Here is a 23,609-nt window from a genome sequence, read left to right as displayed (position 1 = left end):
TCTACCAGGTCAAAATGCCATTTTTTGATTATCTTAAATAAATCTCTGAATCCAATTTAGCCTCACAAATTTCAGTTATAAACAAATTTCACAATTAAAAAATATAAAGTGTAATTTACTCAATTAAAAACATTTGATGGAGAATTCTTCTTCCGTGCAGTGGCTAGCCTTCCGTGATTGGTTACGGTGACACCATGTGTTCTATTCACGTGACCCTCCGGTTCCAATCGTTTTCCAGGTGATTTAGATTTTTCAGGGGAGTTGTATGAAGCAGTTCGAAGCGAGAATTCGACAGTGTGTTTTGCTAAACTTCGCCTCATTGAAGTGGATTACAGAATAAGGCTGGTCAAAGATAAACATTTAGTTTGGACTGTAATTTTTAGACTGTTCTGCTTTCTTCACGGTCGTCACCGCATGGCTGGCTGTTCTCTTTACGTGATTTACGTATGACGTCAGAGCGTCAGCTGGCCCAATGTTTACATCCACCAGTCCAGTGTGTTTCTGAGTGAGTCCACGAACAACAAGAGGTCGATCGTTTAAAAGATCACAAATAGAAAGGCTCCATCGGCGGTCCGTCCAGGTATGTGTACCCTTTCCCCTCTTTCGCAAGTAGTAAAACAGTGGCCTAATTAATGTCACCTTTGTCTTTCTTCTCATACGAAGACGCAACGCAGGATTCAACCTCGTCGCAATCTGGTTTAACGATTTGCTCTCATAATTATGACAATCTGCGGTGTATCATTTTCAGTCGCTGATTAGACGTGTTCCGCAAATTGCATTGGATCTTGGGTGACGATAATCAAGATTATTTATAGAATATGTAAGCAATCGCTAACTAATATGCCCGTTTTAATGGCAGACCTTTGATGAAATCGAGTCCCCTAGTGGCCTACTAAACCAAATACTGTATGCTACTGTGAGAGGAATTGGTCACAGCGCCGCTCTGTGGCATTTCTGTAATCTCAAATGATGATCTGTTCGGTGGAGGTTAATTTCAAACTGCTAGCTCCAAGTCTATTTTAAGTCTCATTACTTGTCTTCATCCACGAAGTGGAACCAAATGGAGCTATTTGTTCTTTTATGGCTTGGTGTTCTGCCTATTTGCCCTGTGATCTTTGTCCTGTTGTCCTGGTCTCAACTGTTGTTTTTAACACCGCTGGGAAGCACAAAGGCTGCATTCATTCGCACCTGCCAACACTTGCATTACGATGCAAAAGCAGAATTTCAACCTTTGAGGGCCCCTAACCTCATTTGTGCATACAGAGGGGAAGTATTTCGATAAGAATACATAGATCGGAACAGTGAAAAATGGTCAATGTAAAAGGGTGTTCACTGTTCATACAAATGGATTTGTTTTGTGGCCCAGATTTCAAATGAATGAAGCAATCAATGTAAACTAGGGGTGTGACAAAATATCGAAATGGTGATATATCATGATACTTTATATCCCAAAAGGTTATTGATATGCTCCTGCCAAGAATTGAGATATCGTTTTAAAAAGGTGTCAATATTTAAAAAATAAAAATAAAAAGGAACCAACAAGTTGCTACCAAAATCTTCCACCTTAATAGTGTCTCAGTTAACTCTAAAGCCTGAGTTATCCTCCCGCGTTGCGGTGACGGCGCAGCGACTATGGCGTCGTTCGACATTCGATAGTTCTGCGGTGAGGGAACGCGTTGCTCTGTAATTCACCGCCAAGCCACTAGAGGGGTGTGGTGTTATGTTTGTACGGTTTTGGGGCATGCTTGTTGACTTCCGCTAGTCTAGTTTAATGGAGAAAAAAATAAACAATGCCAGATGGAACTCTTGAAAGTAAATATTCTGCTCATCAACACTGAATAAATATTGAACATACAAATGTTGAGGGGCAGGCGACGCAGAAGACTGTTTCGAGGCGGTCTGGCCGACTTTTGATGCCACACAGAGAATTTTAGACTCGGGTGGAGAGAGCTAGCTGTGGCGGCTAGCTTCAAACTGGCGTCGAGCACTGCGTTCAAGGTCTGCAAAGCTCTCCAGATTAATTTGTTTGCCGTGTCCTACAACCAGCCAGTGGGAAGCCATAGCAGATTTCTGGCATCTATGGAACTCCTTGATTTTAACGTTATCATAAAAAGCACCGAGGCACTCTCAATCAGTGATGATGTATCGTGTGTGAACTGTCTGTTATTGAAAATTAAAGATCAAAACAACTCTTTTGACACCAAATCTGTGCTTTATTCCTCATATACTTGAAGTGTGACATGTAAATAAGTCGCAGACTCACAGCAAACATATGTACACAATAAATGATGAAGTGCACCAACCTAAAATACGACATAAAGTGATAAAAAGTTGGCAGTTTCTGGCCGACTGGGTCACCGCTTCGTGTGGCCACTTGATTCCGAACACACACGTTTCGGTGGTTCTTCCATTAAAAAATTTTTTTTTTCAATCGCCGACCTTGCCATTTGGCAATCACAATAATGTCTTAACGAGACTTGCTCTTCGATGATACTCTCGTCAGCTTGGTCCATTTTTGCGTGTAGAAAATAATGTTTGATTCTATTCTACAATGGCGATGATTTCGCGCTGAACCGGAAACAACAGTCTGCGCGGACCACACAGTCCGTTTCTGCCACGTCATACACGTCTACGCGACGTGAAGATTAGAAAATTCGAGAGGAGCGCGTCAGGCTACGGCGCAGGGTCGTAACTCGGGTCTTCCTTGATGGCGCAGGTCTGACGCGGAAGTATAACTCGGCCTTAAGGCTGCATTGACAGTGCACGACGCTCAATCCATTTAGACTCGGGGGTTTTCAGGGCATTTACAGATCACTTGCGGTTCATTTTAGGGCATTTATAGGTCATTTCCTGTTGTGTTTGAGTCTACTCATTTGGGTGATTCCCAGATCACTTCCCGTTTGTAACTCAAAATCAACAGGAAGTGACCCATAAAATACCCCCAAATCAACAGGAAGTAACTGAAGATCAACAGGTAAATGACCTTAAATGGCCCAAAATTGCCTCATTACCGGGCATTGGCTGCCACTGACGGCCATAGACGTTCAATCCATTTGAAGTGGGAGTAATGAACGAATGTTCATTCACTGCCATCCCTCCCACTTAAAACGGATTGAACGTCTACTTGTGATAAACTCATTCCAATTCACAGCAGAAGCTTGTGTTTCTATTTATCACTTGTTGGTCAGAAAATCATTCTAGGATATTCTACAAATGTATCGATAATCGTCGTATCACCATATCGTCCGATCATCGTTAACGTGAGCTTTGTATCGTATCGTGAGGTACCAAGAGGTTCCCATTCCTAATATAAACCATAGCATATGTACCCCTTACTTTTAGGCATCATGGGTGGAGCCGTGAGTGCAGGAGAGGACAATGATGACTTGATCGACAACCTGAAGGAGGCCTACTATATCCGCTCAGACCTGGTGGAGCGGGCATTTCGTGCCATTGACCGTGCCGATTATTACCTCGATGAATATAGGGAAAACGCCTACAAGGTGAGCAAAGCGGGCCACCAAATAATAGGTGGACACTGTTTGGAGCTTTCTAGAAATATGACTTCCTTTATTTTCGTTGAATTTTAGGACTTGGCTTGGCGACATGGCAACATTCACCTGTCCGCTCCATGTATCTATTCGGAGGTGATGGAGGCTTTGGATCTCCACCCTCGTATCTCCTTCCTCAACCTTGGCAGTGGGACGGGCTATCTCAGTACCATGGTGGGCCTAATACTGGGTAGGTCATTGACTGGGTCAGCTAAGTTGTAGTTGGGGGAATATGTCCTTATTATTCTTTGAACACTATAACATGGAAAACACTCAGGTGACTTGAAGTTCTGCTCTGAGACCCCCAATTTGGCCAACTTTCAAAATTGTCCAATATGCACGTGTGATACATCATTGGAAAGCTTAAAACCTCAATTTTCTGGGGGAAGAAAATTTTTGAATAGGAGGGCTTTTTTTAAAATTGTTTTTAAACAGCAAAACCCTATCTTGAGGTGAGAGCACGCGAGAGCAGAATTACAGACGCCATGACTTTAACGAGATATTATCGCGTTCTTGTTTTGATCCAAAAGCTCCATGTATCATGGACTGTCAAGACACAGATGTGAATGACCACAGCTGGATTTTTTGGGGGATTTTATGGATGAAACATGGTAATATAACAAGGGTCGCGATGCAGAAATCGCGGACATCAAGGAGTGGTCGAGATTTTTTTTTTCATATATATTCCCTTTTAAACTTTTTTCTCCCAATTTTTCTTTGTTTGGATCGATTATTTATCATCTAACACAGGGGTCCCTATCTGCCCAGCCGGTCCGCGGCACATTTGCTACCGGGCCACACAGAAATAATAATTTAATAACGACCGCAATCTGGCCGAATTAACCCTGTGCCCCTGCTTAACACACCAATATCTCTGTCTACTCTAGATATAATTCTACAGGATAGATTACAATGGTGTCATAGAAGTCCATTGATTGGACTGCTAGCAGTACATCTTGTTTGTGTATATAATATATCTGTGCGCTTGTCCTCGATAATAACGTATTACTAGGCCGCGGGCGCAGCACATTTGTTCCCAGAAATAATTAGCCACCACACGAGCGAAGATAACTGGAAAACAGACGTCTTTGGCGATATTTTTACGGCGAAAAGGGCACCTGACGAGCCTACAACCTCGAAGACCCACGAACTGCGAAGGAGTGGATTCGTGACCCGTATGTGGATAAACAGAGAGATTGCAAATGACGGCGACCTTATTAAACGTACATTCGAGACAACAACTCTACCGAGGTTCTGGATTAAAGTCATTCTGGAATATCCTGACATCGCGACAAGAGCATTGAAAACCCTGCTACAATTTCCAACATCGTATCTTTGTGAAGCGGGCTTCTTAATTAATGTTTAACGACAAGGCGGAGTCGTTAATGGTGAGCGCGGTGTGCCAGCTGTTGTGTGCAGCTTACACGGCAGGATGAATCTGAGGAGAACTTTTCTACAAGTCCTTCCATGATCAAACGTAACTTAATATTCCTTTCTTTCAAGAAAGTTTATAGTGTTTACTTTGGAATCGCTGCATTTGCGCATTTTGTGGCTATGTTTAACGTTACGAGCATGCGCAGAACCGCATTGTTGCAATTTTTGATGGGTTGCAAAATTAGTCAGAACACCGGTATGTGAAAAAAAAAGACCCAAATAACACCGGTCCGTGGTGCAAAAAAGGTTGGGGACCCCTGATCTAACATATCGGAGAAAATACGACAGTAACAAAAAAAATACAATTAAAGCGATAGTTTAAAGTTTAAAATATGTGAGTGAATAATTTTTTAAAGTCGCGTTTTTAAAAAAAAAAAATGAAATATGACACACCAATTAATGATTCAATGCTAAAAACGACAGACATTTTAAATAATCAATACAATTAATTACCTTTGTTTTATGGCTGGGTTGAAACAAAAGCGGTTGCGCGACGTCTGTAAACGGGGGTTTTCAGGGTAAAACGGACAAATTAAAAATAGTTTGGGGGCTTAATGCGCCATGAATCTGCTATGGCAGCATATACACATATTGTTCTATCAAACACAACCGTTGTTTTGGCTTAAAATACAGCAGTTTCTTTTAAAGAGGAGTGCAAGAGCAGAAACTGCTTTTTCAGTCTTGTCTGTGTTTTCCGCCATAAATAAACTTTGACAACTTTGAAGATAGAAAGGTTTTTAGTGTAAATGTATGTACACGAATGTCCAAGGAAATTTGAACAACTCAAATCTACTTCATAGTTATTGTTTTCCAGTTGGAAGAGAATTTCTAAACAGTCAGAGATGGGTAAAGTTTTAGTAGTATGCATCTTAAGATGTTGGTGCCTGATCATATTCATCAAAGAATAATTCAAGTGAATCCTTGTGCAGGTCGTACAATACATGTTGTAGATATTTTTATTTATTACCACCAGTGTTGTTAATAACGGCGTTAGAATATAACGGCATTACTAACAGCGTTATTTTTTTTCATTAGTCAGTAATCAAATTAATTACTTTTCTCATTTTAGCAACGCTGTTACCGTTACTGAAGCGGGAAATGCGTGTGTTACTATGCGTTGCCATGTTGGTTGAATGACGCGAGAAAAGTCTGAGAGAGACAGACTCACGGAGACGAGAGAGCAGAGCAGGAGTTGGGACGCCGTTGCAAACGCGATGCTAGGTGGCTCCAATAATCCCTGACTGTAGCCGATAGCCTACAAACTATGCCCACATGATTCTACGGTAGATATAACATATTATAGAACTAGATGCAAATGACAGACACGGCAGCATTAGCAACATGTATAAAGAACTACATGCGTTAGTAAACAGCCGCCATCTTAAAGCAGTAGACTTCTTAGGAAGGCTCTTTTGTAGAGAAGCTTTCTAGCGAACCTAAATAACTTTTTATCTAAAATGCTCCTAAATCGACAAAATCTTGATTTAAATTTATCTTTAAATGATTAAACAGTATTAAAACTTACACATGTCGAAAGTAGACAGAAGGGAACTAATGCAATTACGGGAGCAATTTTAACAACTTTAACGGTTGATTCACATCATTAAATGACTTCCTCACATAGCAAAGGTTAATATCTAGTTATCGCAATATTCGCAATACCCCTGTGTAAGCCTGTCGCAATATGCAATAATTCCATTTATCGCGTGATATATAAAAATGAAGGCGGTAATTTTTCCGCTGCAATTTATAGCCTCGCGTGCACGTGCGTGCGCGTGTGCGGCAGACATGCTGTTAAAAGTTTGGATTCCTCGTTACCAACTGCGCAAAATGCATCTTCGTTCCAAGTCCGGCAAAAACTAGCGCCGGAGCCAATCGTTCCCATTATATCCTGTTGTTCAACGTATACCGGCCGCATCAGTGCTCCAAAGTGACTGTGGACCATCTACGGCGCGCCGGTGTCGTTGACGTGTGGGCGGTCCCGTCAGGAGTGACATTTCACGCGGGTGGCTGTTTTTCGGCACAACGCCGGATATTTACAACGAAGTCCGCCAAAACATTGTTACCGACTAGGCTGCTACGAACAACCTCGCTTTGACAATAAACAGCTGAATGAAATTAAGAGCGCTGTGTCATATATGCTGGTGTTGTGTAGTAATGAGCAGACGTGACTTCAGCGGCGCTTGTTAACTTTTTTAATGCGCGCACACACTAGATATCATGAAATGGCACACTAGATGTGCTACGTCCCATGCCATTGGAGCACAGAGTGATTATGGGTTACGTAGTCTATAGACCCTACCCACGTGACGTCACAACTCCTTCCTCCTGACTGGTGCCGCCCAATTGTCCGTCAACACATCATGTTTCCCTGTTACGGCTACATACATTCCTCCTATTTACGACGTGTTTTTCTGCTCGTTAACATTAATAATCAAAATGGTGAAGGCGTGTGTGGCGGTCGGTTGCAATAACAGAGAAGATAGACGGAGAAGACGGAGAGACTTGAAGTTCTACCGGATTCCGAGAGACCCGGAGAGAAGAGAGCGAGATGGGCTGCTGCAATTCGACGAGAAAACTGGGCTCCAAATGATTACCACAGATTATGTAGTAGTCATTTTATATCTGGTAAGATGCATTTAATATATATTTAGAGGGTTTTGGGCTGACAACCACAATTAAGATCATTGCTAGGCTAATCGCCGACAACATACATGTATGTATGTAGTGAGAGTGCTATCGCTAAACCATATAAACATTAAAAGCCCTAACTCCATTGACAAACGACATGAAATACATTAGACTTGACAGTGAATGTTAGCAATAACAAAAGATTTTGAATTGAAAATTTCGTAACTCACCTTTCCAAGCACAAGATAGATTCCTGCCGAATTTTCGTGGACGAGGACCTGTTTCACCCAACCAGCAACGAAGTATTTATAAGCCTCCAAGCTCTTAAAGTTTTTCAAACTTTCGTGAGAATAGGCTGATTTTGTGTGGACAAGATAGTTGTACAGTTCAGGGTAGCTAGCAGATGTCAGGCAAATACGGCGGAGACAGCGGGTCGAAAAACATCGATTTAGGCATCAAATATGGATCTGGCGAATGGATAAACTGAAGCTTTTCCACATAACGCCTTTTATGCAACGCATCAAGTGAGTTTACGGCATCCGAAAGCACCGGGTCTTCCATGAAATGCATTATAAATTGCTCGATCAATTGAGACCATTGATAATACAGACACAAAATGACGGACAAGGGGGCGGAACCATACAGCGAGCACGTGATTTTGTGACGTCGGTGGGTAGGGTCTATATACTACATCGATGAATTCTAAACTGTCATGACTGAATGGAAGTTAAGAAGGCCAAATCATTCCATACCACTGACTACAGATAATGTTGCAAATATCGTTATTTCGGTACATGACACAGATGGATTCGGACCACAAATAGGATGTCTTGCTCATGTAGTAAACTTAGCTGTTAAGAAAGCTGTTGCAATCAACAGTGTGCCTTGCCTCACTTTACAAACAGTAAAGATTGTTCTCAGCTCTTTTGTACAAACATTTTTCAGATCAGTAAGAAGTAAGCACATACAGTAAATATTATGCACTAAAATACATGTTTATATGATGGCAATCTAATTTTTGCTCGCTAGCAAAAAAAAAAAAAAAAAAAAAAACGAAACAAAAAATTGTTGTTGTTTTTTTTTACAGAGCATTAAATGTATTGAATCGGATCGAAAATCGTGACCCCCATATCAAAAATCGTACCGAACCGTGACTTAACTGTATCGTTGCGTCCCTATGGAACACCATTGCAGAAGCTACGACGGGGAAAAGTTTTCATTTGCCTAAATGCTTAAGTTATTAAGTGCAATTTTTTTTTCTCTTTTTTAAAAATTTTTTAACACATTTTATTTATTCTGTGGTGCTGTGCGGTATCAATATTGTTGTCTTTTTTTACTTAGGAGGCATGGTCTATTGTTTTTAGTTGTGATTTCTTAAAAAGTATTTTTGAATTTATCTATGAATGTATACTGTATTCTCACTGTGTTATTGTAAATTGGTTGAAAAAAAATTGGGGGGGCCCAATAATATTGCATATCGCAATAATTTATGAGAATAATTATCGCACACTAATATTTGTTATCGCAACAGGCCTACCCCCTGTGTCTAATTAAGTTTAAGGTAAAGAAATGGACTAGGGCCAATTGTCCCAAAAACCCTTTAAACTTCACATTGCGTGACCTTTTTTTTTTTTTTTAACATGAAAATCATAACTTGTTACTTTGCCAAGTGACTAATTACTCTTACATTCAGGTAACTGAGTTACTAACGCAATTACTTTTTGGGAGAAGTAATTTGTAACTGTAATTAATTACTTTTTTAAAGTAAGATTAACAACACATATTACCACACATCTGTTCATTTCATATGATCATATTCATTCATTGCCAGTACTACTGATGTCTGGAAACTACTGTATTTGACTGTTTTTCATGTTAAGAGGGAAGAGGTCTCGGAGCCTTGCTTCCTCACCAAGATTATTCAGATAAGAGTTAATCTAGTGATCTTCTACTGTTTTTTGCCCAGCTAGTGGGCTGGCACCAGCTTTACGATTTGCATAACCGTAATATAAAGTGTATGAGTTGGAAGGTCAGTGACGGAGTCTTCTTGAAAGCACCTGGCACACTCTGGGGGATTCAGTCCTGGTCTGCCAGCTTTTGATTTGATTTGATTTTTTTTAAATAAATATATTTAGCTTAGGTTAGTATTGCTTTCTTTTTGTTCCTGAATTGGGTGTTGACATCTCCTGTTCATTAACAGAATTAAAGAACCAGTGAAAATAGAAATGAACTTTTTTCCTCTTCAATGTCTATGTGAAATTGTCCCAGGACCATTTGGAGTGAATCATGGGATTGAGTTGCATGCTGACGTAATCGATTACGCCTACCAAAAGCTTGACTCCTTCATCAAAACCAGCGACAGTTTTGATCGGTGAGTATTAAAACATTTTAGTGACAATCAATGTCTGTTTTGAAGAATTTGATTTAGAATGTCTGAATCTATGCAATGCCCGGTAGCTTTAACTAAATACAGTGGGGAGAACAAGTATTTGATACACTGCCGATTTTGCTGGTTTTCCCACTTGCAAGCCATGTAGAGGTCTGTAATTTGTATCATAAGTTCTCTTCAACTGTGAGGGACGGAATCTAATACAAAAACCCAGAAAATCACATTGAATAATTTTTAAATAATAAAATTGTATTTAACTGCATGAAATAAGTATTTGATACATTACCAACTACCATAATTTCTGGACTATAAGGCGCACCTGACTATAAGCCCCACCCACCAAATTTGACACAAAATCGGCATTTGTTCACAGATAAGCCGCACTGGACTATAAGCCGCAACACTCATCACTGTATTATGGAATATTTACACCAAAAGATAGTAACCGGTAACACTTTATCTTGACAGTGGCACTGTAAGACTGTCATAAGACCAAATGAACCACCATGAAGCTTTGAACCAATGGTCTGAAAAGCTTCATTGCTTCGAGAAGCTTAATTTGCCCATCACTGCTCCACCTGCTGTCAACACTGTTTTCGCCCGACATGCTTCCTAGGATGCATTGCAGCACTACAGATGAAAATAACAATCAAAATTCATGTTCTATGCAAATTATTTCTTCAGTTACTGTTTCAGTTGTTTCATTTATTGCTAGATATGGTATTTGGTAACTTTACTTGAAAGTGGACCCATAAAACTGTCATTAGACAATCATAATTATCAATCAATCAATCAATCAAATTTATTTATATAGCCCTTTACAAAAACCCGAAAGGCCCTCAAAGTGCTTTACAACAAAACATGGCTCAAGATAAATAAAAGGCAGGAAAATATTATACAATGACATTTAAAAAATAAAGTAAAACAAAGAGCGCATCACAATAAAAGTCCAGCAAGTAAAACAATAAAACCGATTATGACATGACACTGTTCTAACAAATAATGAATGCTTATACTAAATGTCATTTAGTGTTATCCAGCAAATTATCTCACTTTTGTAAAAGATCCGAGCAGAACATTCAATTCAATTCAATTCAATTTTATTTGTATAGCCCTCAATCACAACAGAAGTCTCAAAGGGCTTTACAGAGGCAATATGATACACAATTAGAAATGAAGCAACAAAGATGAATAGATGCAGTTCAAGTCCTGGGTATCCCCTATCCTTAAGACCCTCCATGCCGGCAAGGAAAAACTCCAAAAACTCCAGAGTCAATTGGGAGAAAAATGAGAAACCTTGGGGAGTACCACAGTCAGGAGAGATCCACTCCCAGGACGGATAGACAGGAACCCCAGAACGGCTAATGGGAATTAGCAAGCGAAATTATAGTCCGTAAAAATACAGTGGAGTGAAGGTGCAAGAAGAAGTCCCTCTAGTCAGATGAGCAGGGGTAGCAGCGAGGACGTCTATCCAGCCAGGGGTCCGGACAGTCAGGAGGCTGCAGCTGAAAAATAGCCCCTCCCCAGAGGGGAGGGGGGAAAGGGGACACCGGGTGACTAGTGATGAAGAGACTAGACAACTAGATATTAACATTGGAAAATAGAAATAAAGTAAGACAAGTGGTAGGTAGAGTAAGAAAAGGAGATAGAACTCAGCGGCTGTACTGCCCCCAGCATTATAGCTTCTAGTGCAGCTTAGACTAAACTGTGAGACTACTCCGACTTCAACTAGCCTAACCATAAGCTTTGTCGAATAGGAACGTTTTTAATCTAATCTTAAATGTGCAGACTGTCTCGGCTTCTTTAATACTAGCTGGAAGCTGATTCCATAAAACAGGGGCTTGGTGGCTAAAGGCTCTAGCTCCGACAGTACTTTTATGAACCCTGGGAACTACCAGTAGACCTGCATTCTGAGATCGGAGTGTTCTGTTGGGGCGGTATGGAACCAGAGCATCGGTGAGATAAGGTGGCCCCAACCCATTAATGGTCTTAAATGTAAGAAGAAGTATTTTAAATTTAATTCTAAACTCGACTGGAAGCCAATGAAGTGCCTGGAGCACAGGGGTGATGTGCTCTCTTCTATTGGTTCCTGTTAAAAGTCTTGCTGCTGCGTTTTGGACTAGCTGAAGACATTTTAGAGAGCTTTTGGGACAAGCTGCAAGTAGGGAGTTACAGTAATCCAATCTCGATGTAACGAACACGTGAATTAATTTTTCTGCATCGCTTTTAGATAAAATATTTCTAATTTTGGCGATGTTGCGCAGGTGAAAGAAAGCCGTTCTACAGGTTTGTTTAATGTGTGCTTTAAACGATAAGTCAGGGTCAAATAAAACTCCTAGGTTTTTAACTGTGGTGCTGGAGGCTACACTTACATTGTCCAGAGTGACTATCTGGGCAGCTAAAGAGTCTCTAACACTTTTCGGGCCTATTATAAGGACTTCTGTCTTTTCAGGGTTAAGCAGAAGATAGTTAGTGCTCATCCAGGTATTTATATCTCGGACGCAGGCGCTCAGTTTTTCTACTTGCCTGACCTGCTCAGGTTTAATTGATAAATACAGTTGTGTGTCGTCAGCGTAACAATGAAAGTTAATGCTATGTTTTCTGATGATATTACCTAGAGGAAGCATATACAGCGTAAACAAGATGGGCCCGAGGACAGATCCTTGCGGCACACCATAACTAACTCTAGAGTACGATGATGATTGTTGGTTTACATTGACAAACTGGTACCTATTAGATAAATATGATTTAAACCAGCAGAGGGCTGCTCCTCTAATGCCTATGTCACATTCTAATCTCTGCAATAAGATATTATGGTCGATTGTGTCAAAGGCTGCGCTCAGGTCCAACAGAACCAGGATCGAGACTAATCCAACGTCAGCGGCAAGTAACAAGTCATTAGTTACTTTAACTAATGCGGTTTCAGTGCTATGATGAGCTCGAAAGCCAGACTGGAACTGTTCAAATAAACTATTGTCCTGTAGGTGCTGACAGAGCTGTTTAATTACCACTCTTTCAAGGACTTTGGAGAGAAATGGTAAGTTAGAAATAGGTCTATAATTGGCCAAAATTTCAGGATCAAGAGTAGGTTTTTTCAAGAGCGGTTTAATAACTGCATATTTAAAGGACTGCGGCACGTAGCCAGTAACTAATGAGGTATTTATTATATTTAAGATAGTGTCAATAGTTAGAGGCAGGGTCTCTTTAAAAAGTTTGGTTGGGATTGGGTCGAGGAGGCACGTTGATGGTTTGGAGGACATTATAATTGAAATTACATCAATTTGGTCTACAGTGGTGAAGTTATTTAATATTTTAGAGGGGTTTATAGGAGATTCCGAATTCTTTGTCTGCACTTTATCAGATCTAATAACTGGAAGTGATTCATTTATTTTATTTCTAATAGTTGCGATTTTATTGTTAAAACATTTTAGGAAGTCATCACAGCTAAGGGTGGTTGGGATATAAGGTTCTATTGAGCTGTGACTGTTTGTCAGCCTTGCTACAGTGCTGAACAGAAACCTAGGATTATTTTTGTTTTCCTCTATTAAGGATGAGTAATATCTGGTTTTAGCCGTACGCAAGGCCTGCTTATATGTCACTAAGCTGTGTTTCCAGGCAGAGAGGGTGTGCTCTGTGTTGGAACGGCGCCAAAGTCTTTCTAATTTACGTGTCGATTGTTTAAGAGAGCGTGTTTCAGCATTATACCAGGGAGAGGCTCGTCTCGGCTTGACAAACTTTAATTTGGAGGGAGCGACGACATCGAGGATAGTACGAAGCGTAAACATAACACGATCAACAAACTCGTCATTAACAGCAAGGCCGGACATTATTCCTTCATAATTAGATGACATGGAGGCAAATATAGGCTGAATTATCTGTTTATACTCTGAAACAGAGCGATCACCTAATGTCCTTTTCATCTGAGTTCTAGTCACTAGTGGCGGATTATCTTGAAGCACAAACTGAAAGGTAATTAGAAAATGATCATACAGTACGGGGTTGTGGGGATGGACACTAAGATCACTAATCTCCGTACCGTAGGTTAAAATCAAGTCCAGGGTGTGCTTGTGACTATGAGTTGGTTTATTTACATTTTGAATGAAGCCAGTCCCATCTAGTAGGTCATTAAAGGCCTTACCGAGGGAGTCACCTTCATCGTCAACATGTATATTAAAATCCCCTACAATTATAATTCTATCCCAGCTTAGCAAAATACTAGATAAAAAGTCAGAGAAATCTAACAAAAACTGTGAGTAGGGACCAGGGGGACGGTAAACCACTATGAAAAGAACTGGTTTTTGGTTCTTCCAGTTAGCGTCTATAATTGATAGTGCTAGGCTTTCAAAGGAGTTATAAATGTAATTAGATTTACTTTTTGGGCTCATACCCCCCTCCACGGCCCGTGCTTCTAGCTGTGTGAAAATTCACGTGACTTGGGGGTGTGGATTCATTAAGTCTAACAAAGTCATCCTGCTGAAGCCAAGTTTCAGTCAGGGCCAAAATATGAATATTATAATCCCCAATTAAGTCATTAACTAACAGAGATTTGGGCGAGATTGATCTGATGTTTAATAATCCACATTTTATATATTTATTAAGAGCTATTTTATTTTCACTGCTATCAGGGGCTATATGTTTTAAATTCTTTGGTCTCGTTCCTATAGTACTCTGTTTTCCCCTGTTCACCATACGAGGCACGGACACAGTCTCTATCTTCTGTCCTGAATTTTGGATTTGTGACAGCTCGGAAAGAGGCGAGTTGTGTTTTACACTACAACACTGCACCCGGGCCCCCACATAAATGGAGATAGTGACATAGTTTGCCGGATGACACTTAATGACATCTGTCATAAGCATTTAGTAATGCTTGATAGTGTCATGTCATAATTATGACGGTCATAAGATTTATAAGACATATTTGGTAACATTTTATTGGACAGTCGTGCCATAAGACTATCATAATTATGACATGACACTGCCATGAGCATTAATAAATCCTCATGACAGATGTCATTTTGTGTCATCGGCAAATTATCTCACTTTTGAATAGTTTAAAAGATCCGAGCTGGACACTATTGGAGTTAGTGACATAGTTTGCCGGATGACAATGACATCTGTCATAAGCATACATTAATGCCCTTGATAGTGTTATAATTATGACGGTCTTATGACGCCACTCTCAAAATAAAGTGTTACCTATTAACCCAAATAAATCAACAAATAAGTCGCGCTGGACGATAAGCCGCAGGATACTGAGGGAGGGAAAAAAGTAGCGGCTTATAGTCCGGAATTTACGATAGTAAATATTTCGGCTCTCAGTTCTTTTTTAAGAACCCCTCCTGTTCTCCGCTCATTACCGGAAGTAACTGCACCTGTTTGAACTTGTTACCTGTATAAAAGACACCTGTTCACATGATCAAACAAACAAACTCCAACCTCTCCACAATGGCCAAGACCAAAGAGCTGTGTAAGGACATCAGGGATAAAATAATAGACCTGCACAAGGCTGGGATGGGCTACAGGAAAATAAGCAAGCAACTTGGTGAGAAGGTAACAACTGTTGGAGCGATTATTAGAAAATGGAAGAAGTTGAAGTTGACGGTCAATCTGCCTCGTTCTGGGCCTCCATGCAAGATCTCACCTCGCATCTTAAGGTCCTGGAGTGGCCTAGCCAGTCACCAGATCTGAACCCGATAGAAAATCTATGGAGGAAACTGAAAGTCCGTGTTGCCCGGCAGCAGCCCCGAAACCTGAAGGCTCTGGAGAAGATCTGCATGGAGGAGTGGGCCAAAATCCCTGCTGCAGTGTGTGCAAACCTTGTCAAGGACTACAGGAAATGTTTGGTATCTGTAATAGCAAACAAAGGTTTCTGTACCAAATATTAAGTTCGATTTTTGTGATGTATCAAATACTTATTTCATGCAATTAAATGCAAATTTATTATTTAAAAATCATACTACGTGATTTTCTGTTTTTTTGTACTAGATTCCGTCCCCTCAAAGTTGAAGAGAATTTATGATACAAATTACAGACCTCTACATGCTTTGCAAGTGGGAAAACCAGCAAAATCGGCAGTGTATCAAATACTTGTTCTCCCCACTGTATGCGCTGAGCTTAAGGGTGGAACGTTGCTATTTATTTTGTCGTCTTGCCTATAAACAGATTTGAGTTCTGTGAGCCATCCTTCGTAGTGGGCAACTGTCTAGAAATCCCTCCTGAGACGCGTCAATACGACAGAGTGTACTGTGGCGCCGGGGTGCAGAAGGATCACGAGAAATACATGAAAAACCTCATTAAGGTTGGGGGCATCCTGGTAATGCCGCTTGAGGAAAAGGTTAGTGAGTTGCTGTCGAAGTAATAAACTGAAACTAGTCACTTGTTACTGCCTGTAATTTACCAGAGAAGAAAAAAAAAAAAGAGTTATATACACATTATGCCAAAAAAGTTCCTATATTTTTTGCAGCTGACCAAGATCACTCGCACAGGACCAAACAGCTGGGAGACCAAAAAGATCATTTCTGTGTCTTTCGCTCCTCTCATACTGCCTAAACACAATGTAAATGGCAAACCCAAGAGTGTCCCTCTGCGTAAGTGTCAACCCCCCCCCCCAACAGTGCATCTAAATGAATGGTTGCTCTCTACAGATCTGGGCTATGATTGACCATTCCTTTGTTGATGTTGTGTATTAGTTACAGTTAGCAAGTTAGCTACCACTACTGGATGTCAAGTTAACCATAACCCTTAAGAAGCTCATGATAACTAAAATATAACATTTTAATGTCACTGTGCTCAAATACTGTATATAATTCAACCTACTACCTCGACAGGGAGGTTTTGAACGCTAAAGGGCGCTATATACCGTATTGGCCTGACTTTAACATGGTGTTTTTTGCATTGAAATAAGACTGAAAAGGTGGGGGTCGTCTTATATTCGCGGTCTAGTCAATATACCCATTCACGACGCTAGATGGCGCCAGATATCATTGAAGTGATGTTCTGTCATGATAGATCTCAGCTACTCTCAAGTTTAACCAGTTTGCATTATTTTATTGCAATGTTTCTCCTTATTCAGATTTGTTGCAAGACTAGTTACAGTTAGACTTCACGATGATGGTTAATGCAGTTATTGCAATTTTGTTGTTTTATCACAATAGATTGGTTTTTATTTACATTTCAAAAACCAGAAGCCATTCATTTACGAATGTGATTGCACTTTAGTTTACATATTTAAATGTTCAGATATTATGATTTGAATGAGGCAAAATAACATGCTTTTTCTCTCAAATATGTTGTTATAATCATTTGATTCAGATGGTGTAATTATTTTCTGTATAAAAAATAATTTGGTGTTCAAAAAGTCTTTTCTAACTTGAGTCTCGAAAAAGAGGGGGTCGTCTTATAATCAGGGCCGTCTTATATTCCGGCCAATACGGTAATAAAGTTGCATGGCTAATATTTGTCCTTTGATATTGGTTTACGCTTCATCAATTGTGCTGAAAAAATTTTTTTTGATAGAAAGTAAAGTTATAATGTTTGTTCTGCTACATTAAAAGACTATTTGGAATTGTCCTTTTAGAAGACTTGATTAAATAATATAACGTACAGTGAGGAGCAGAAGTATTTGCACCCCTTGTGATTTTGCAAGTTCACCCACTTAGAAAATAGGTAGAGGTCTGAAATTTCAATCATAGATGCATTCTCAGTCATAGAGACATAATCTGGAGAGAGAGCAAACAGAAATCACATTGTATGTTTTTTTTTTTTTTTTTTTTAATTATTTGTAATTTACTGGGATTCATAAGTAATTGTACCCCTGAGAAAATCAGTGCCATTATTTAGTGCAGAAGCCTTTGTTTGCAATTACCGAGGTGCAGTGCTTAATTTGTAAATCATAAGGTGCCGGAACGCAAAGTACATATGACAGCGCAGGGATGACGAGATGGGCACAGGTCCCGGAACATACTCAGAAAATGACACGCAAATGTCCACTTGCCATATCCATGGTATAAATGTTATGACAACAATTTACAGTTATTTCGGCTATCCTCTTGCCCGTGCTGTGCAGATAACATAACAGGTATATACAGGTAATAACCACAGGTGGGACTTACCGTATACAGTCAGCAATTAGTTTCTCAACAGGTCTAACTTGTAAAACATAAGAACAAATCAGAGATTACAATAAATAACACAAACCCACTCTTTTGCGTGTTTAATTCCCCCCACCCCCCTTCTTCTCTGGCCCCAAAGTTCCCACTGCCTTACAAATTGTGCAGCCCAAACCCGAATTTCCCTTAAGGGTACTGGCCTGTTGCTCCGGCTGTTGGTGGTCCACCTGGCTGACTGCTGGTGCTATAGCTGGCCCCCACACCGGGTGGCGCTGAACCGCTGCTGCGACGGTAGCAGCCTCATGCCCCGGCTTGACTGGCTGTCCTTGAACCTGGCTAGCTGCTGTGGCACTAGCCTCCTGCTGCACCCGATCTATCCGTTAGCATGATCGCTGCACTGCCCTCATAGCCGGTTGTTGCTTTTCTGACTTTTCAACTATCTTCCTTCTTTTTGGAAAAAAAGACAGGAAGTGCAACTGTCTTTTTGGCATGTTGAAATACCGTTTGGTCCTGGCTGCTTGCTTCCCAGATGCCTCAAATTTCCAAAGGTGTTTTTGTTTTGTTTTTATGTCAGGGGCGTGATTTGTTGGTCCAGCTTTTCAGTGCATCAACAAATCTCCCACTCTTCCAAATTATGTTAAATTTTTTATAAACAACATGCAATTCTTGGGATTTGTTCAGCAAATGAATTTATGCATATTAGTATTTTATTTTATACATTTTTCTGAAAAGTTTTTCTATCATTATTTTCCGTACACGAGAGGTGTTGGATCTGCCCAAATAAGTCCCGGAACACAGGGAGGCCAAAATCAAGAGTCCCAAATCTTGTTCCGGCAGGATCCGGCACAAATTAACCCCTGCCGAGGTCAGACACTTTCTTTAGTTCTTAACCCTGTTTTCACATATGGAAACAGGGATTTTGGCCATTCCTTCACACAAATCCTCTATAGATCTGTCAGGTTTCAGGGCTGTTGTTGAGAAACATAAAGTTTCAATTCTATTTGATTGAGGTGCGGAGACTGGCTAGGCACACTCCAGAACCTTGATATGCTTTTTACGCAGCCACTCCTTGGTCAGCTTGGCTGTATGCTTTGGATCATTGTCATGTTGGGAGATCCAGCCACGACTTATCTTCAAGTCTCTGACCGAGGGAAGGAGACTGTGGCTTTAAGTCTGACCATACACTTCACCATTCATCCTCTGCTTTATACAGTACAGTCATCCTGTCCCCTTTGCCAAAAAACAGCCCCAAAGCATGAGGTTCCCACCTCCAGACTTCACAGTGGAGATGGTGTTCTTGGGATTATACTCATCCTTCTTTTTCCCCCACACACGACGGGTAAAGTTTGCACAAAAAAGTTCTACTTTGGTCTCATCTGACCACACGACTTTTTCCCATGACCCCTCTGCATCATTCAGATGGTCCCTGGCAAGCTTCAGACAGACCTTCTGAGTAATGCATGATTTTAAACCATTGCACCGTAGTGTCCTACTGACAGTCGCCTTTGAAACTGTGCATCTAGCTCTCTTTAGGTCATTGACCAGCTCCTGCCGTGTAGTTCTAAGCTGCAACCTCACTTTTCTCATGAGTGATGGCCCACAAGGAGAGATTTTACATGGAGCCCCAGTCCGAGGTAGATTATCAGCCATGTTTAGCCTTTTCCGTTTTCTAACAATTGATGCAACTGTTGACTTATTCTCACCAAGCTGATTTCCAATTGTCCCATAGCCTTTTCTTGCTTTGTGGAATGCAGCAATTTTTTCTCTGGTGTCTTTTGAAAGCTCTCTGGTCTTGCCCATGGTAGCAGTTGGATTATGACTGTGGGGCGCACAGGTGACAATAGTGAGCTCAAATGGGTGGCGGGTGGGTGGTTACTCATTGGGTAAAGGTGGGCTTTTTTTAAGGTAGACTGACAACTCTTTGAGTGTCATAATTATGGATGATTCTCAGGGGTACAAATGCTTATGAACCCCAGTTAATTATAAATAAATTTATAAAAAATCATACAATGTGATTTCTGGATTTTTTTTTTTGCGTCTCTATGAGGCTTTGCGTGTCATTTTCTGCGTATGTTCCGGGACCTGTGCCAGTCTGGTCATCCCTGCACTGTCACATGTACTCTGCGTTCCGGCACCTTATGATTTACAAATTAAGCACTGCACCTCGGTATTTGCAAACAAAGGCTTCTGCACTAAATATTGGTACTGATTTTCTCAGGGGTACAATTACTTATGAACCCCAGTAAATTACAAATAATTTATTTTTTAAAAATCATACAATGTGATTTCTGTTTTTCTCTCTCTAGATTATGTCTCTATGACTGAAAATCCATCTATGATTGAAATTTCAGACCTCGACCTATTTTCTAAGTGGGTGAACTTGCAAAATCACAAGTGTGCAAATACTTCTTCTCCTCACTGTAACTACAAGACTGCCACTTCAAGGCCTTTTTATGCAAGACATAAACATCAGCCTTTCTTTGCTTTCTCTGTCGATCCCTTTTAATTTTTTTCATTGTCTTCCCTCTTGCAGCAAAGTATGAGGTACGGTCATTACAAGAGCTCGCTCGTTTCTCCATCCGACATACGCTCCAAACAAATACCGACAGCGGAGAAAGCCACTCACGCAGCCGCGGCTCTTCATTCAGCGTCGGCCGGGGTCTGGCAGTTGCCGGCCTCCACAAGTACGGCCCTCGCTTCAAGCGCCGCCGGGTGCATCGGCGCCGCTGCAACGCCCTCGTCCTGGCCACTCGTCAGGTGGTCGGCAGCGCCATGAGCCCCGCTGCTTTGGACAGCAACAATAACCAGGGGGGGAGAATAGAGGATGAAGAGGAAATGGGTGAAAGGGAGGCGAGGCGGGAGATGAGGGGAACTCGGAGGGCAACTAGAAGGGCCAGAGGGGTGATGGAAGAAGATGAGATGGTGGAGGAGGAGGTTGAAGAAGAGCACGAGGCAGAGGAGGAAGAGAGAGAGACTGGAGAGCTTCTCCGAGTCCAACCTGCTGTCAACTTGTTAAGAGAGCGGATACTGGGCCTTCCGCTACCCGAGCCCTTGAAGAGGTACCTCTTGTTCTACAGAAACAAGTGAGCTACAAGCCAGCCAGCAAAGACTGAAGCCCCTCTCCTACTTATAGAAGGCAGAACAGCATGCCTGGCATCACCTAGCCCTTATTTAGTGCCGCCTCAACATGACCAGGGGTAACCAACATTTTGGAAAGATGAATTGTACAAAAAAAAAAAAAAATGCATGTGCATATTTTCCCTTAGTCGGACATAAAACCAGACTAAGCTTTTCCCGTTGTAGGTCAATTAGTTCACCGAAATTATTTCTATTTGCTAAATACCAGTACAATGTTAGGACTATATGTATAATTCATGCGGTAATCTGGTTTTAATTACTTCCCGGGTTACTAATGAGAGGGCTACCACTTTTATACACACTTCTGAAATAACACTTCAGCTCAAATTACACATGGTACTGATTTATCACATTAATTGGTCAGTATTAACAAGCAAGGAAACAAAAAAATCAATAGGCATCACTTTTCTATAGATCATTTAAAGTGTTAGCGTTCTCAAATGATCACTTCTAAACATTCCTAGAAAAATATGTCCTATCGCTGAGCTAATATTAAAACGGGCCCATAATCTACTTGTGTGGGGCAACCTGTTGCCCACAGGCACCGTGTTGGTGACCCTTGGACTGCAGACTATCCTCAAGAGTCCAATCTTGTTTGATCGTTGTGCAGTTGTGATTTGCTGCTGAATGTACGTGACCACAGCATTTTTGTATGATGCGTCAGGAAAGGTGTGAATAAATGCGTCTGTTTTTGTAAATTGAGCTGTTCCTAACGGATAAACCGAATTGAATTGTATTATTGACCGCTGTAATAAAGTGGATTATACAAAAGTACAGCTTGCTATTATTGGAGACAACTAATCTTGGAATTAGTTTTCAAACACTTCAAAATATTGCTATAGCCAAAATTTCAAACTGTGATTAAAGCTTAACGTGATCGACGCTGATCCCGTAGGTCACGAGTGTCAAGCTGATTTCACATCAGGCTGTAGTGGGTGCCAGTTTTCATTTTAACCAAACAAGAGATTTCACCTTTGATTGCAGTCAAGTGCTGCTTGTTCCAGTAAAAGGTTTGATACATGTGCTCTAGGCTTAAAAAGGTTCAGTCAGGGGTCCCCAAACTTTTTCCTGTGAGGGCCATATAACTTTTCCCTTCTCTGTTGAGGGGCCGGGGTCAGTTTGCAACAGAAAAGGTGTGACGATTGCAGGAGTGCCTGAATGTAAAAATGTATTGTTTTTCAGAAAGCCACAATCAAATAACCCTTTCTGGATTCATCACAGAACAAAAGTAAATAAAAAATAGTAATAATAACAATATAATACAATATATACGGCTGTCAAAATTATCGCGTTAATGGGCGGTAATAATTTTTTTAAATTAATCACGTTAAAATATTTGACGCATTTAATGCATATGCCCCGCTCAAACAGATTAAAATGACAGCACAGTGTCATGTGAGCTTGTTACTTGTGTTTTGGGGTGTTTTGTCGCCCTCTGCTGGCGCTTGGGTGCGCCTTATTTTATGGGTTTCAGCACCATTGTGTAAATATTGACATCAATGGCAAGCTACTAGTTTATTTTTTAATTGAAAGTTTTACAAATTTTATTAAAATGAAAACATTAAGAGGGGTTTTAATATACAATTTCTATAACTTGTACTAACATTTATCTTTTAAGAACGTCTTTCTATCCATGGATCGCTTTAACAATTAATGTTATTGCTATCTTGTTGATTTATTGTTATAATAAACAAATACAGTACTTATGTACTGTATGTTGAATAAATATATCCATCTTCTTTCTTATTTTTCCATTCCAACAATAATTTACAGAAAAATACGGCATATTTTATAGATGGTTTGAATTGCGATTAATTAAGATTCATTTTTAAGCTGTGATTAACTCGATTAAAATTTTTAATCATTTCACTGCCCTAATAATAAATTATAATTAGGGCTGTCAAAATTAACGCGTTACGGGCGTTAATTTTTAAAATTAATCACGTTAAAATATTTGACGCAATTAACGCAGATGTCCTGCTCAGACAGATTTAAATGACGGTACAGTGAAACGCTCACTTGTTAATTGTGTTTTATGGAGATTTGCCGCCCTCTGCTGGCGCTTGGGTGCGACTGATTTTATAGGCTTCAGCGCCCATGAGCATTGTGTAAGTAATTATTGACATCAACAATGGTGGGCTACTAGTTTATTTTTTGATTGAAAATTTTACAAATTTCATTAAAACGAAAACATTAAGAGGGGTTTTAATATAAAATTTCTATAAATTGTACTAACAATTTTCTTTTAAGAACTACAAGTCTTTCTATCCATGGATCGCTTTAACAGAATGTTCATAATGTTAATGCCATCTTGTTGATTTATTGTTATAATAAACAAATACAGTCCTTATGTACCGT

The 23,609-nt window shown here is 40.3% G+C and overlaps 1 protein-coding gene across 1 annotated transcript; it reads left to right on the top strand.

The window, feature by feature from the left end:
• Positions 1–214: 214 nt before the first annotated feature.
• LOC130906694 (protein-L-isoaspartate O-methyltransferase domain-containing protein 2-like) lies at positions 215–22,022 on the top strand. Its single transcript, XM_057821243.1, has 7 exons — positions 215–580; positions 3,343–3,503; positions 3,591–3,741; positions 9,885–9,987; positions 16,168–16,339; positions 16,469–16,592; positions 20,647–22,022. The coding sequence occupies exons 2-7, from the start codon at positions 3,348–3,350 to the stop codon at positions 21,198–21,200; spliced, it is 1,260 nt and encodes a 419-aa protein (XP_057677226.1). The 5' UTR covers positions 215–580; positions 3,343–3,347; the 3' UTR covers positions 21,201–22,022.
• The last annotated feature ends 1,587 nt before the right edge of the window (positions 22,023–23,609 follow it).

This window comes from Corythoichthys intestinalis, chromosome 2, assembly GCF_030265065.1.
Source record: "Corythoichthys intestinalis isolate RoL2023-P3 chromosome 2, ASM3026506v1, whole genome shotgun sequence".
NCBI classification, from domain to species: Eukaryota; Metazoa; Chordata; class Actinopteri; order Syngnathiformes; family Syngnathidae; genus Corythoichthys; species Corythoichthys intestinalis.
The sequence above is the reverse complement of the archived record's forward strand: the minus strand, read 5'-3'. Positions and strand labels throughout refer to the sequence as shown.